At 40.4% G+C, this 14,902-nt stretch overlaps 1 protein-coding gene across 1 annotated transcript in view; it reads right to left on the bottom strand.

Moving 5' to 3' along the window:
• Nucleotides 1-6,706: 6,706 nt before the first annotated feature.
• The window catches only part of LOC146308467 (synaptic vesicle glycoprotein 2C-like), a 52,825-nt gene continuing 44,629 nt past the window's right edge, over nt 6,707-14,902 (bottom strand). The window contains exons 6-13 of the mRNA XM_084746173.1: nt 14,758-14,847; nt 14,559-14,669; nt 14,361-14,449; nt 12,754-12,918; nt 10,647-10,780; nt 8,959-9,162; nt 8,615-8,774; nt 6,707-7,627 (exon numbers count right to left, since the gene is read on the bottom strand). Of these exons, the coding sequence (XP_084602299.1) occupies nt 7,444-7,627; nt 8,615-8,774; nt 8,959-9,162; nt 10,647-10,780; nt 12,754-12,918; nt 14,361-14,449; nt 14,559-14,669; nt 14,758-14,847 (1,137 nt within the window). The 3' untranslated portion in view covers nt 6,707-7,443. The remainder of the gene's footprint in view (nt 7,628-8,614; nt 8,775-8,958; nt 9,163-10,646; nt 10,781-12,753; nt 12,919-14,360; nt 14,450-14,558; nt 14,670-14,757; nt 14,848-14,902) is intronic.

Below are 14,902 nucleotides of genomic sequence, written 5' to 3'. Positions count from 1 at the left end.
CTGCACCTTTTTTTTAATCATTTACATATATATATATATATACAATTGAGTTGAATTTGTCCATTTGAGGACATTTATGCTTGACATTTCTAGCTGTGATGGAATAATGTAAAAGGCCTCCCACGTTATTGCGTATTCCTGTTGTCATATATGGAGCTATAATGTCTGCTGATTAAAACATAAATTGAAATTGTGTCTAAGCCTTTTTGTGTTAAGAGTCTGCTTGGATGTTTTGTTCAGTTTCGTCTTAGATATCCTTCCTCCTACAGCCAAACTAAATATAGATTCTATCGTGTAGAGACACACTAGATGTATACTCTGAGGTTTGGTGGTTTATGTTATTGATAATGTTTCTGATAAGGAAAATTAGCCATTAACCTTAATTACACCTCTCTCTATGAGCTGGCATTTCCTGCCCAGCCTGTGACAGGATGTAGGGTGACACATAGGCACACCAGACTTATAGAGAACTGGAAAAAACACATCTAACAGGTTCCTGATTTTGGTTATCTGTCTCAAAACAAATGTAAAGTCTGTGGATAAAGTAAATATAATAATAAATAAATAAATAAATATCTGATTAAAAAAAAACTGAGCTGTGTCTCTGGAGATCAACTACTTTTGAGGCAAGCTGTAAATCTACAAAAGTATTGCTGACACTAAATCCTCACAGCTCTTCGGGCTAAGCTGGGTTTGACATTACCCAGAGGAAAACAGTCTTATGAGAAATAAGTGAGATTCTTATTTTGAGTTTACTGAAGTGGCATTTGTTTCTCCCAGATCTTTTGCTGAGCTCAGCTCCTTAACGTATGGAGCAACTTTAATTTTACCAGTGAGACAAATTTAAGATCTCATTTAAAAACCGCAGAATGCTCCTTTAGATCTCACTATTATCTCAGGAGCTGATTATTTAAGACTGACTAAATTGAGATCAGTTCAGTGAGACAAACACAAAAAAACAAAACAAAAAAAAAAACCAATGTAAGATCTTCAGTAAGGCTAAAATTCGTCTTGGGCCGAGACTAAACAAAGGCTGTTTCTCAGGAGCCGAATTTAAGAAATATGAGAAAATGGTCTCAAATTGGTCATAAATTGAACTGATTTATGAGTAGGAGAAACAGACGAGACAAAAAAAATCTTCAGTTGGGCTAAAATTAGTCTCAGGCTGCTATGAGTCAGGCTATTTGTCATGAGCCAATTTAAGAAGTAAGAGAAAATTGGCAAAGTGAGATTTTATTTGAACTTCTCCTTTCCTCTGGGAAACCACAAAGAGTTACTCCGTGGATACCAACAGTGCTCATCGCTTGCTAGCTACTAATATGTCATGGCCTCTTAAGTTAGCCTATTCAAGATTTTTACAACATAACCATAAACATACAAGGTGGACTATGAAAAAATTACAGTACAAAACAGCAAGGAATAATTTAGTGAATGCAAGCTGAATCTGACACATAAGGAAGGAAGACTAGCTCATTTTTAACAGAAAGGATGCTGTCTGGAAAGCTGACGTAAGAATTCCTGGAAAAATGGACAGCACAAGTGTCACAGATAAGGAGGGCTGTGTTGAGTTATATTAAATTGTCTTTTCTGTATTGTTTTTACATAACTCAATATTTGGGTCAGTGTTAAAAAAAAATTAGCACCTATACCTCCGGATATCTTCTCAGCAGAAAAGCTGATTACACACATTGTGTCACAATCATCAGTGTTGATGATGCTTTCACATTCACAAGTATAGCGTGTGTTCCCACTGTATATCCTGTCTATACCAGTGTGAAGTGTGCATCGCGTGTGGGCCGCACGCATTGGCTGCCGACACTCAGCGCAGTGGGTATGTTGTGGGCCCACAATGGGTCTAAGTGGGCGCTCACTCTGCCTAGAGTGAAGACTGAAAAAGAGGACAGGAAGTGTGAACAGCCCACACGCAGCACAAAGTGTGGGCTGTTCACACTTCCTGTCCTCTTTTTCAGTCTTAAATAAGCAAGACCAACTTTTCATTCAATGATTTTTCTTTACTTTTAGACAAAATGGTTTAGATGATAGTAGTGTGCAAAGCTGTCATCAAAGCAAAAGGCGGCCATTTTGAAGAGAAGACCATGGTCACCAATAAAAAGCAAAAAGACTCTTGCACACGGCCCCTGCGCTCTGCAATCAAAGATTTCATAACAATGTAAATCAAAGTGCAGTGGACAATGTGCAAGTCTTTTATGTTTTAGATTGTTACAAAGCAAAAATATTTTGCCTTTTTTTCACATTTTTGCACACTACATAATTTCACAGAACTCCATATTTCATAGTTTTGATGTCTCCTGTATTAATAAATAAGAAAACACATTGAATGGAAAGATGTGTCCCAACTTCTGACTGGTACTATACAGGCAGATATACAATGTTTTTAATAATACTTACTAAAAGTGAAATTTTACTTACAAATGTATTTCCATAAAAACCAGACACACGTTTGAGCTTGTCCTGGTTAATTCTGTATAAATGGCGCCATCTGCTGGTGAAAGTGAACGCAGCTATATTTGGACGCAACAAAAAGAAAAAAGGCCTACAGCTGTTCAAATGAAACTCTTTATTCAATATGTAGATACCAGAGGAATCCACCTTTACACTGCATTCAGTTGAGCCTTTTCTTATCAAAATAAATCATATCAAGGACAGGTAACTGTTTTTACACACACCTCCACATATCATGTTTACAGCAGAGGTTTTCAAATCTGAAAGTCACAACAATCTCATTCCTGCATCAGTGACTTTATACCATAATGATTAATCTGACTAGAAATCTTCCAGAAAGCAGATTTGACCACCCCCGCTGGTACATTTTGTAGTACATACAGTCACCTCACCACTGGCATGCCCTTTCACAATGACCAAGAAGTCAGCTCAGTATAATGAACACCTGTCCACGACAAATCTGACAACACACGAGAATGATACATTCACCTTTGAACCGGGAATCACATGTCTGTTTCCCCCCACAGAGGAACAGCGAAGACACCAAGATGGAGAAAAGCACACACAACAGAAGGACTTCAGTAACAAACATGCAGGACTTATTTTTGGAAACAGTGATGTACAGTGAGTTTGTTCAGCATTGGGTGGAGGTGTCTGGGACGGGCAGACGGACAGAAATAAAACATCAAACACGCTCATCAGGAAACCAGAGTCATATCTTCACACAGTTGCATTTCATTCAAAGGCTGCATGTGCTGCAGGAATTTGCTTTTCAGAGTAAGAAATATGATATAAGCAACAGAAGGTCACATATAGTAAGTTGACGCTGGATATCATCATAAAACTGATTAAAAATAACCGAATGAAACAGTTCTGTTCTTTTTTTGACTGTTTCATATGATTGAAGAAACCCAGAAGAGAACATGTTTCAGGTTTTTAAGTCACAAATTATCGAAAGCATTTTAACATCAAAGCACTGACACATCGTAGCAGCAAGAGTTCCATTCAATAGAGGTTTTAAAGGACCTGTTCACCCAAATCACAAAAAAAAACCCTCACATTTTCTTATTCAGTACAGAGCCATTCAGATAATTTTTGTTTTATTTGACCGAATATCCATCTTTATCATTTGCAGTGGATGTGAGTGGAATATCATGGATATCCCACAGACCTCACTCTAAACAGCTGACTCACTGGATCAACTTTCTACCAAGGAAAGAAAACTGGTAACTGGATGTTCTGTGGATTATCATGGCCCCTCCTAACCAGAAAAACAGCCATACAGATCCTCTGCGCAATCAGCTTATTAAAACCCATTTTTTTGGGTCAAACACAGGACTTTCACTCAGGAGACCTGGGTTTGTATTCCACGTGAAACCAAAACTCAAAGTTATTTATTTTGAATTCAAAGTTTACATATGTGACTGAAGTCACAGGACTTGTGCCACTAATAGCGCAGCACTACGTTACATAGTACTGCGTAGTTCTGGTACCAAAACATATCACAGTAGTTTTAGTATTTAGCAGTCATTTCGACTAAAAACAACACAGCCTTGTGCTGCATTCAAATGGATTCAGGCAAAAATTAAACTGCAAACTTTTGTGGACAAGACCAGGACAATGCAATTAGATGAGGCCAGCAGACAGTGTCATCAACTGTAGAGAGCACTGATGTACAAAGTTAAAATAAATATGAACTTTTTGCCCTCCTCCATGAAAGTGACTGATATGTAGCTCCCTCACAAAAGGAGAAAACATGGGCTATATGGACAACAATTAGTTGCATAAATATTGTACATGAAATACTTTTTAAAAATATATTTTATTCCATTCTTTGTAAACAATACGACATCACCATAGCAACATATTGTCACGCATTTTTAGTTTTTCTGTCCTGCCATTCCATCAGACTTTTTTTCTCCATGCTTTCCATGTCTAATGTCTACCTGAATCCATGTGAATGCAGCATTAGTCTTGTTCAAATATTTTAAATAATTCTATGCAAGCTTATTTTTTATTCACCTCCACTGTAGTGAGGGCTGACATCTCAGCAAAAAAAAAAAAAAAAAAAGACAAACTGCGTGGCTTGTAAATCTGTTTTTTTTTTTTTTTTTTGGAAACTGGGTGAACTGACCCTTTAAGCATGGCTTTTAATTTCACTTTATCACATGGTTCAAATCCTCCAAAACCCTCAATTCCTTTGTATATATATATATATATAAAAACATGAAAACAACAAAATAAAAATGAGATGGTCACTTTAATCTTTTAAGGGTTTTTTTTTTGGACTCATGCACACACTCACACACACAGACACACACAGATGCACACTGCAGTATCAAGACATGAGAGACAAAGAAAAGCAGGACAGAGCAGCAAAGCTTCCAGCAAGGTTTGGAAGGAGAGACGGGCTCAATGGAGAGAGAGGCACGACATTTGAGAAAGGCCTTTGAGTTTTGGAGGGAGCAGCAGCAAGGCAAGAGGAGATAAACAGAGCAAGAGGACAAAACTGGATGAGAGACACGACGAGGAAACCAAGACGGTGAGACAGATAGAGAGGGGGAAAAAAACAAGGAGAAGAGCAGATTATAACAGCAGAATATAAATTCTCCTTGACAGATCAGATTGCAATGGAGAGCAAAGCCCTTCATGGTGAGCTCGGCGCCACGAGACGAACACAACACAAGACACGAGAGAGGGAGAGAGGAAGCATTCAGACAAAAGGTTTCCAATCTCAAAAGTCTCTTACTGTAAAAAGCAGAAAATGTAAACTTCTTTTCACTTTAGAAATGTAGCTGCTGAAGTTGCCAGTTTTGACTAAACTACTATATTGTTGATTTTTTTTTTCTATGGCCTTGTCATTCTTGCAAGTTGCAGCAAAAGGCTTGAACGTCACCAACCATGACTGGAATACTGATCTTAGGTTTAGAAACAGAAGTCAAAGCAACTTCAATTTCTGGTGTACAAACAAAATTGCACGGGTGAAGCAATAAATAACATAAATTAAATTACTAAATATATAGATATACATATAAACAAAGATAATCACACAACTATTACAAAATGATTTGTGCTTGAAGAAATAATTTGCCATTTTGCCCACTTTCTTGCTGAGATTTAGATGAGAAGATTGATACCACTCTCTGGAAACAGCTGGCCTGGCTCTGTCCAAAGGTAACCAAAGCTGCCTTCAAGCTCCTCTAAAGCTCACGAATTAACGGACCAGTGTGAAAGATTTAGTGGCATCTAGCAGTGAGCTTGCAAATTGCAAAATTCCCGTCCCATTCTCCCCTTGCATGAAACTTGCACAAAATGCAAATGGATGTATTTAGAGCCATTGCATGGTTTGTCCATTCTGGGCTGCTGTAGAAACACAGTGGTGCAGCATGGTGGCGGTGAGGACATGCAATCTCTGTAGATATAAACCCTTATAGTATGTGAAATGTCTTATCACTATGCTTGAAATGTCATTTGGTAAAAGACCAAAAAGACTCCCGCCAATTCAGCACCTTAGACAGGGCTGAATTTCACCAAACTAACAGCTGCCAGGAGAATTAGTATTTTTGGGGCAGTGGCCATTTGTCTAGTGGGACATTTTTTGGAATATTGGGGTTTTGGAACAATGGGCAGTCATAGCGGTATCCCCGCAAATGCTCCCATATTGCAACACTTGCAGTAAAAACATATTTCAGTCATTTCTCCTGTCACCTTGTCTCTGCACGGCCTCGGCTCTGTGTCACGGTCACCATTTGAAGCATTTATTTATGCTTCGAGTCAACATGTGCGAGGTAGATGCCCAATAAAAAGGCACTGGAAAAACCTATTTATGTATTTTTGCAACTTAGGCAGAGCAGAGTGCTGCTCTCTGGCTCTCTGCTGCAGTTTGTAATGTAGGTTAAAATATAATAGCTACAGCCCACATTTCCCATAAGGCCAGGTCCTAGACTGAGTAGTTTTTTAAGTTTGTTGTTTTATGTTCTAAAATGCAAATGTTGCTTTGTGTTTGCAGCATGTCTATTCAGAACATGGTGGTTTATGGTGCTTATTGTCATTTTTGTGCTGATTTTCTTTAGTGAGGTTGCTGTTACATTGCTTGACACCAGATGTTTTTTTGCTACAATTTTAGGCAGATCATGGGCCTCCATCTTCTAAAATTAAACTTGCAATCTTGGCACCTCCAACACTGACAATGGGCAACAACACCATATAAACCCTCCCCCATAAAAACAGTTGTTGTTTTTTTGTTTTTTTGTTTGTCAGGGACAACACAAACAAGACATGTTAATTAATGATCTTTAGACGTGCTGGTAGGTGGATTTTGTCACTGTATCTTTGGACAGGGTCAGGCTAACTGTTCTGGCTGCTACCGGTCTTTAAGTTAAGGTAACCAGCTGCTGATAACTCGTTTGCTTTTGTTTCCCAAAATGGCAAACTATTCCTTTAGTCTGGGAAGTTTTGAGCAGGATTTGGAAGCGAAGGTTGCTGGGTGTCCAAGCCTTTTGCAGCTTTGACACATGCGTTTGTGGGTTGCATGTGTGAAACAGCCCATGGTAGATAATGAGCTGCTGGTATACAGAGTTTTATCGCCACTGATAATACTAACTTGTTTCTGAACATCTGCATCTTGAATATCCGCAGGAATGCCCAGGGCTTTGGCAACCAGCCTTTGACATAAATTTCTAACCCTTGATTGTTGTCTTCAAACTCTTTATATCTACAGCTCATTGTTAGGTTAAACTGCATTTCTTTATCCTTTATTATCCACCAGGTATTTTACTCAGAAATAAGAGAATAACAATCACTTGTCCTGTGGTTGAGTTGGTGAACACAGTCAAAATTATTTATCAAATAACAAATACAAGAAGGATGACAACAAACAGCTTGTTTCAGTGATATTCAAATAAATCCATCAGTGATTGGTCATTCAGCAACCCGAGTAAATACCTGGTAAACAACATACTGTTAACACTGTGTTTCGGTTTACATGAGGACATTGGCGCGTGTGTCTGGCAGTCGCAGCCCCACCAGCCCGCCGCCAACCAACACAGACGATGCCAGCAGGATGGGGATAGCCTTGGTGATGCCAACCAGTGAGCCAAAGATCAGGTTGCCCAGCACCGCTGCCAGCTTACACATGGCGTTACAGAAGCCAAAGCCTGTGCCCCTGAAAACAAGAGAACAAGGAAAACACAGCAGAAAGAGTCATACAGTATATGTATTTATGTGTCATTTCGTTTCTGGATAACTTCAAGTAGTAAGTAGTAGTAATATTTATTCTGTATTTTTATTCTTTCTTTGCTCTACCAGAAAGTGAATGACATATATAAATATATGTATTTAAAGGGATAGTTCACATTATTTGAAGTGGGGTTATATGAGGCACCAGTAGTCAGTGTATTACAGTAGGTGCCAGTTGGCACATCTCAAGTTTAGAGGAGACAAGAGCAACACCGGCTTGGAAGCTAAGCAATGAACTGCTTTGAAGCAAAAGGTATTTAAGCCACCTAAAAAGGGCCACCTAAAAAATACGTATCAGTTTAAGTGTACACTATATTAAGTATATTTTCACCACTTTACTTTGCCATAAGTGAGCCTTTTCTGACATTATATAAGCCAAATATCGCTCTATTCAAACCAACCAAACTCCAGATGAAATCAGTCAAAAGTTGATGGTCTACCTCCACATGATAGATTGTTTGTGTTACTGTGTGACTTGTGTGTTTTAAAGGGATAGTTTGGATTCAGCAAAGTCACACAGTAACACAAACTATGACCAGAAACTCCATGTGGAGTTTGGTTGGTTTGGAGAGAGTGATATCTGGCTTACACGATGGCTCTTTCCCCATTTCCACAGCAGTGGTGGCTCCCATCTACTGAAGGTAGGACAATGACTATGGAAATGTATTTTAAAACATCCAAACTATCCCTTTAACACCATTGAGATTTATGACTCTTTGGATATTATTTAAAAGGCATCCAGAATAAACTGTCATCACTTTTTTCTTGTTAGAAATGTTACTACTTTTTTGAAAATGTTTAATACAAAAATATAAACATGTATCAGTAACATATAAGTATCATAGATATTTATGATTATAAGTGTTAAAGTACTAACTGTGTTCTGTTTGTAGTGAGTGCAGCACTGACTCACCTCCTGTCTGTTGGGTAGAGCTCAGTGGTGACCACGTCCAGCGAGTTCCAGGCAGAGATACTGAGGCCGTTGTAGAGACAGAGCATGAAGATCATCATGGACTCACTGGTGCCAAACCAAAGGAAGAAGCAGCTGATGCCTGACAGCACCATGGAGCCTCCTGCAGGTTGCAACATGACACATCATGTCATCTCCGACACAAAATAGCCTCACTTACGTCACCAGAGGCCACTGCCAGATGCACAGGTCAACATCAGAAGACACGAAAACATTCTGCAGGACAAAAAGGCAGCTATTCATAGCCCAAACAAAGAGTCACGACCACAGAGAATGTTATGTCATACCTAACATGCTAAGACGTCCAATTTTGTCCATGAGGAGGGCAGAGACGATGTTTCCAGGCAGCACAGCCAGCGTTCCCAGGAAGTTGACGAAATAGACCCAGTAGGCGCTGTAATCATCATCAAACGTCATCTGACAACCTGTCTTGTTGTGGTGGAAGGAGCTGTTGATCACTCTTGAATTTGTTAGTTTGGCATCATCGATATCTGTGAAGGTGTGAGACAAGAGTGATTACATAATGCATTAGGGCACAATTTTACATTTAAAACCGCAAGAACTAGTTTTTTTCTGTATTTTTAACTCACCGCTGCAGAAACTAAATGCTCTATCAATCTGTGTTTATCTCATTAATGTAGTTGTTTCATTTATTTTGATGGTTTTAGACTCCTCTGATCTTTCATGTCTGGAATCCGCAGTCTGTATTGTTGGCACACCTAAATCCCCGCCCTTGCCCGCCACTCAGCCTGCAGGACACCTGGCCCACATGCCTTCCCTTGTGGGTGATTAACCCACAGGGTGGCTGACCCCCATGGGGCAAGGCCCAGCTACCAGATGCTTACTGGCGAGCTCCCCTCCCAGGTCTAGCTCCAGAAGGGGGGCTCTGGTCTCCTTTTTCCCGGCAAGGTGCTGTTGCTCCACTCTGGCCGATTCATGGTGGCCTTTGTATACTAGTGTGTACATTAAATCTCTGCTGTATGCTGTCTCTCTAAATATAAACGGTGTATTAATAAACTTCAGTGGCTGCAGCAAAGAGAAAATATTCCCTCTCTCACCTCTGCTCTCATGACACACTCTTCCCTGCCTCTCTCTTTCTGTCTCTCCTCATTTGTCTTCATCCTCTGCTCTCTAGAGACACATTGCCGGGGGCAAAGAGACTTCATTTCCCATGGGGCATTACCAGTAACCTGATGTGCCCTTACGGTTTCCATGTTCAGCGCTTTCCTGAGTGCTGGAGGGAACTTTTTTTCCACGCTGCGCTCCCACAAGGTCTGAATCAGCTTCAGTTCCTCTCAGAACATTTTAAATGCCTGTCCTTCCTCTCTGTTTCTTCCTGCTTGTGTTTTTGTCAAGCCCCAAAATGATTGGATTGCACTTTCACAACACAGCCTGGTTTCATTAAAGGTACAATGTGGTGTTTGGGGATGCTGATGCAGACGCTTTGGTTTCAATGTCTTTATCAAAACAAAACATGCTGCAATGAATTAATCAGCAAGTGAATGGGGAAAGCTCACTTTTGGAAGTTAAAATTCAGCTGCTCAGAGATTCATCTTTGTGTACCTCACTGTCCTGAATTTTTTGCAAGCATCTAAAACATCAGATGGAATAAAGAGCACAACTCCAGGAGTGTTTGTGTGGTTAGAAATCACTATTTTCAGTACTCTGCAGCCCAGCCCAGTTCAGTTTCTTTGTTAACTACAGCCGCCTAAGTTCAGAAAGGCAATCTGTGCAGGGGCAGAGAGGTTAAGCAGTAATTTAGTGGCATAAAGCAAAGCCATAAATGCTCAAACCTATTCTTTCGTCCCCAGAAGCTTGGACGTTAGACCCAAAATGAACTGTCAGAAAGAGACTGAGTGAGACTTATGTGTAAGGTATCTACAGTATAATAGGATTTTCTGGGTGGAAGGAAATACCTCAGTATGGGGAACTGCTGGAGAGGGAGGCTCAGTGTTATTCGCAGGTGTCGACTCACCTGTGTTGTAAAAGAAGGAGTCTACAAAGGTGCAGTTTTTGAAGAAGGATCCCACGGAGGAGACATCTTCAAAATAGCAGTTGAGGAAAGAGGAGTCGATGAATGTGACTGCCTTGAACTTCATACCGATAAACCTGGAAAGAGGAGAAGGAGAGCAGAGATGGAGGTGGCAGGGGAGGAAATTAATATACATAAAAAGGATCAAAAGAACGAAGCATTAAAGCAGGATTAACAGGGATTGGAAACATATTTCTGACAGCAGCAGAGGTTGATTCTGTATTATTTCCCTTCTTATTATTAAAAGCTAAATGGAATAAAAAGGATGAAAAAGGATCAAATCAATACACATTTTTATGTAATCTTCCTCCTTGTCAAAACCTGCTGCCTACATTACCCACAAAGCAACTCAACCCCCAAGAGTCAGATTAGAGATTTGGGTGTGTTACGCTAGCAGCATATAATGGAACCTCGAGGTGCAAGAGATGAGCAGCAGTTTGGAAAGCTCACTTCTCTTTTTCTCTTTTAACTCTACGCATGGATTTGTTTCATTTTTAATCTGATAGTCTTCAGCCCCAACTAACACTGACTCATGTGACATCACTTGAGGCTCTCTCTGAAGATAAAGACTTTATTTAACTTTTTCCCACAGTAGGCAGTACGACCCCCCAACACCTGACGTTCATGCATAAAATCAATGGAGTTAAAGGGCATTTTCACACTAGGTACGATTGATATGCCAGAGGACGATTGCCCCCATGATTAGTCTTCACACTAGTAATGTTGTTCTGTACCAACTACACTTGTACACACTCCGACACAGTAAGTGGCAGTATTTACCTAGCTGGTTTGTGATAAACACAACGTTGAAGAGTAAGCCCGCATCATCAGCTAGGCAACATTTGTTTATGTCTTGGCCACAAAACAGTGGATGCCAATGGAAATATTTGCAAAGGAGTCGACTTTTGTAAGCCTGCTATTGTTAATGTTTTGGAGACGCTGTCAACGATGACCCTCTTCCCTACCTTCCTGCATCTTCCTCTTTGGCCTTGCAGCTCAGAGGATAAGATAGGCCCACTTCCGTGGTTTGGTCCAGTTGGTTTCACACCTGATGTGGACCGTGCCTCAGCACGCACAGCCTGTGCTCCAGACTACCTTTTCAAACAGACTCGAGCATGGATCAATAAACCATGCCCCAGCATGGCACGTAGTATTCACACTTATCAAATGTGTAAAAATAGCAAAGATAAAAAAAAAAGTGGGGAATGCAAAAGCATACATTTGCCCCACCAGGTCAAATAATGGGGGTGCCACTGCTACACCTGCTCCATTGCACAGATGCCTATGAGTAATATGATATGAAATGTAACAACCTGAAAGGGTCCATTCTGCATGTGGAATTTTTTGATGGTGTAAGTGCATTTTGCTGCTAATACTTTTGTACTTTTACCAAAGTAAAAGATATTTTTACAGCATGTTATTTCTACTTTTTCTTACTTTTCTAAAGACCAGCATGCCCATCCTTTGTGACGTGGCTTACCAGTCTGTTATTCATCTATCTGATCTGCTGTGTGCTGCTGTACACAGTATCGTGGTATTACTCTTGATCTAATCTCTTAATAAATGTACACTTTGGTCTCCAGTGAGGACGGAAAAGAACAAAAACAGCGTATCGATGCGTCTTCTCTCTGGCCTTTGTGTAAGTGAGAATCATAACTAGGAGGAGCAGGAACAGTGTGTGTGTGTGTGTGTGCGTCTGCGTGTGCATGTGCGTGTGGCTGAGAGAGACAGAGGAAGAAGGAAAGAGAGGGAGAGATAAGCCTTTTAATTTCCTGGTGGTGTGGGAGATAAAGGAGGCAGGATTAATATTACCGGCAGCGGTGTGTTTGTGTGTTTGCGGGAATGACGAATAGTGCTGCTATCCCACGCTGGGACGACAGGCTTTTCACCACAACGCTGTGCCGAGGGGGCCTCACAGGTTTGGATCACAATGTGTAACACTGCAGATGAATTTAATCCCTTCTTAATCATTAATCCCTCTGTCTGAGAAAGCTGGGGTCACTGGGAAATATTTAAATCCAAACAGGAGTAAGTTTTTTTTCTTTTTTACCTGTCATTTAGAAAGACTCCGTTTCTGTGGATCTGATTCTCTAGGGTGAAATTAAAGGTGAAGTCTTCGATGCGTTCGTTGTTGTGAATCTTCACTCTGGAGGCGTATTCATCGGCCTGAAGGTGCTTGATGACGTCCGGGAACCACACAGACAGCCCGTAGAACCTGGACACAGGGACAGCTTTCTGTAGTGAAGTGTGTCTACATGTGGTAACTGATATAAGCTGCTCTACTTCATCTGATGCACTTCTGTTAAAGTCTTAGATTTGTTGTTGTATTGGTTCTGTTGTTTGCAGACTGTTAGACTGTAAATTGCGGGGTGCCCCATGTACCGAGGCCGTCAGTCCTCTGCAGCGACTGCCGGTTTGACTCCCACCTGCAGCCCATTTGCTGTGTGTCGTCCCCCCTTACTCTACGCCCCTTTCCTGTCAAATCTTCAGCTGACCTATCACAATACATGCAAAAGCCCAAAAACATACTTAAAAAAAGACTGTAAATTGTAAAAATTGTAAAAGGTTAGCAAAATGCTAGCTAACTAGCAAGTTAATCTACATCAATAGTTAGCTGGCTAGTTACATCTGATCACAACTGTTAGCAAAACACAGTTTTCTTTTCAACAAGATAGCCTAGCACAACTAAGTTGCCAAATATAATGCACAATATTCATGCTTTTGTATTAAAACATGAATACTGAATGACCAGGGTTACCATATCTTTAGTTATTACAACAATTTGAGAACATATTACAAGCTTATAGCTCAGCTGGCTAGCGTGTTAGCAGCCACAGTAGAAACTAGCCCTTACGTCACCAGACTTCTAGAGAAACACATGCAGATTTTGCTGTTCCACTTTCAGATGTAATCTGTCCTTTTTCAAAAACATACACGCATGAAAATGTTGCATATTCCCAAATATGTGTAGGTATATATGCACTGCTACAGCGTACAGTTGTGCATAGGTGTTTGCTCCTTCTTCCTCCTCTGAATTCGACTCTTTTCATACAGAGCTGTGGTTGCAGTCTCTTACATGCCTGAGGTGATTTTGAGAAACATATTCATAAAATAGTAATCACTCTGTATTCTTTGTGTCTGTGTTGGAACAAGAAGCACCAAGAGCAACAAATAGACAAGACATGACAAAAACTGACTTGACAGAGTAAAAAAAAAAACAAGAGACAGGACAAAAAAAAATAACAGGATCCAAAAACTGAAGACGAATTAATATAAAAAAAAAATATGACACATAACATGGCCTACTTTTGTCTCTTTTTAATTTTCCAAGATTGTCCTCAGGGTGAAAACTTTCCGGCATGTGCTTACTGTAATTCATTAAAGCAGCCCAGCAGAGAAAAACCTGAATGGCACCTTCTCTCAAATAGGTTCTCTCTTTCTAATCTAACCTGTCAGCATTCATCAGGACGATATAAATGAGAGAGCATCTGCCTCGCTGCTAAGTACTTCATTGAAACTGTTATTAAGCTGGAAAGTAGTGGTGACTCAGCTAAGTATCACCGAGGGCGTAATTTAAAATGACGGAAGCACAGAATAATAAGAGAAGTGTAGAAGTGGAGGTGATGTTAAAAAAATACCGTGCAGAAAATCTCTTACCCAAAAGACAGAGTAAACCAGACTGCAGCCAGTTTTATAGTGTTGTCTTTCACTGGGTAGTTGAAGCATTTCATAAAAGTCAACCAGATCTAATAAAAGAGGAAAGATTTTTTACTCAATTTAAATCTTAACAATCATAAAAACCCAGTCATAAAACAAACCAGGACAAAACAACAATGAAAAAAAAAAGAGTCATACTCCTCTGAGCTCAGCCTTGATCTTGAAGAGGACCTTGAGCACAGGGTTGGCTGACTCATTCTGCATCTCCACCAGCTCGTCCAGCTGTTTGGGGATTTTGATCCTGTTCACCTGCAGGGGGAGACACTGATCTGTCACCTGCTGACGGCACTGCAGCAGTGGAGAGGATACAGGTGAAGAGAGGCCAGTTTGTACTCACAGTGAAGACTCTCTCAGGCTCTCCACGGGCTCGCATGTTGGTGTCGTGGATGTGTTTGAGCACCATCCAGGCCTCGTCATGTTTACCCATCTAAAGGACAGGTAAGTCATATGCATACACATCAGGATCTCCCCATTCATCCTCA

This window comes from Lutjanus erythropterus, chromosome 20, assembly GCF_056507025.1.
Source record: "Lutjanus erythropterus isolate fLutEry1 chromosome 20, fLutEry1.hap2, whole genome shotgun sequence".
In the NCBI taxonomy this organism is placed as follows: Eukaryota; Metazoa; Chordata; class Actinopteri; order Lutjaniformes; family Lutjanidae; genus Lutjanus; species Lutjanus erythropterus.
This window is presented reverse-complemented; position numbering and strand designations above follow the sequence as displayed.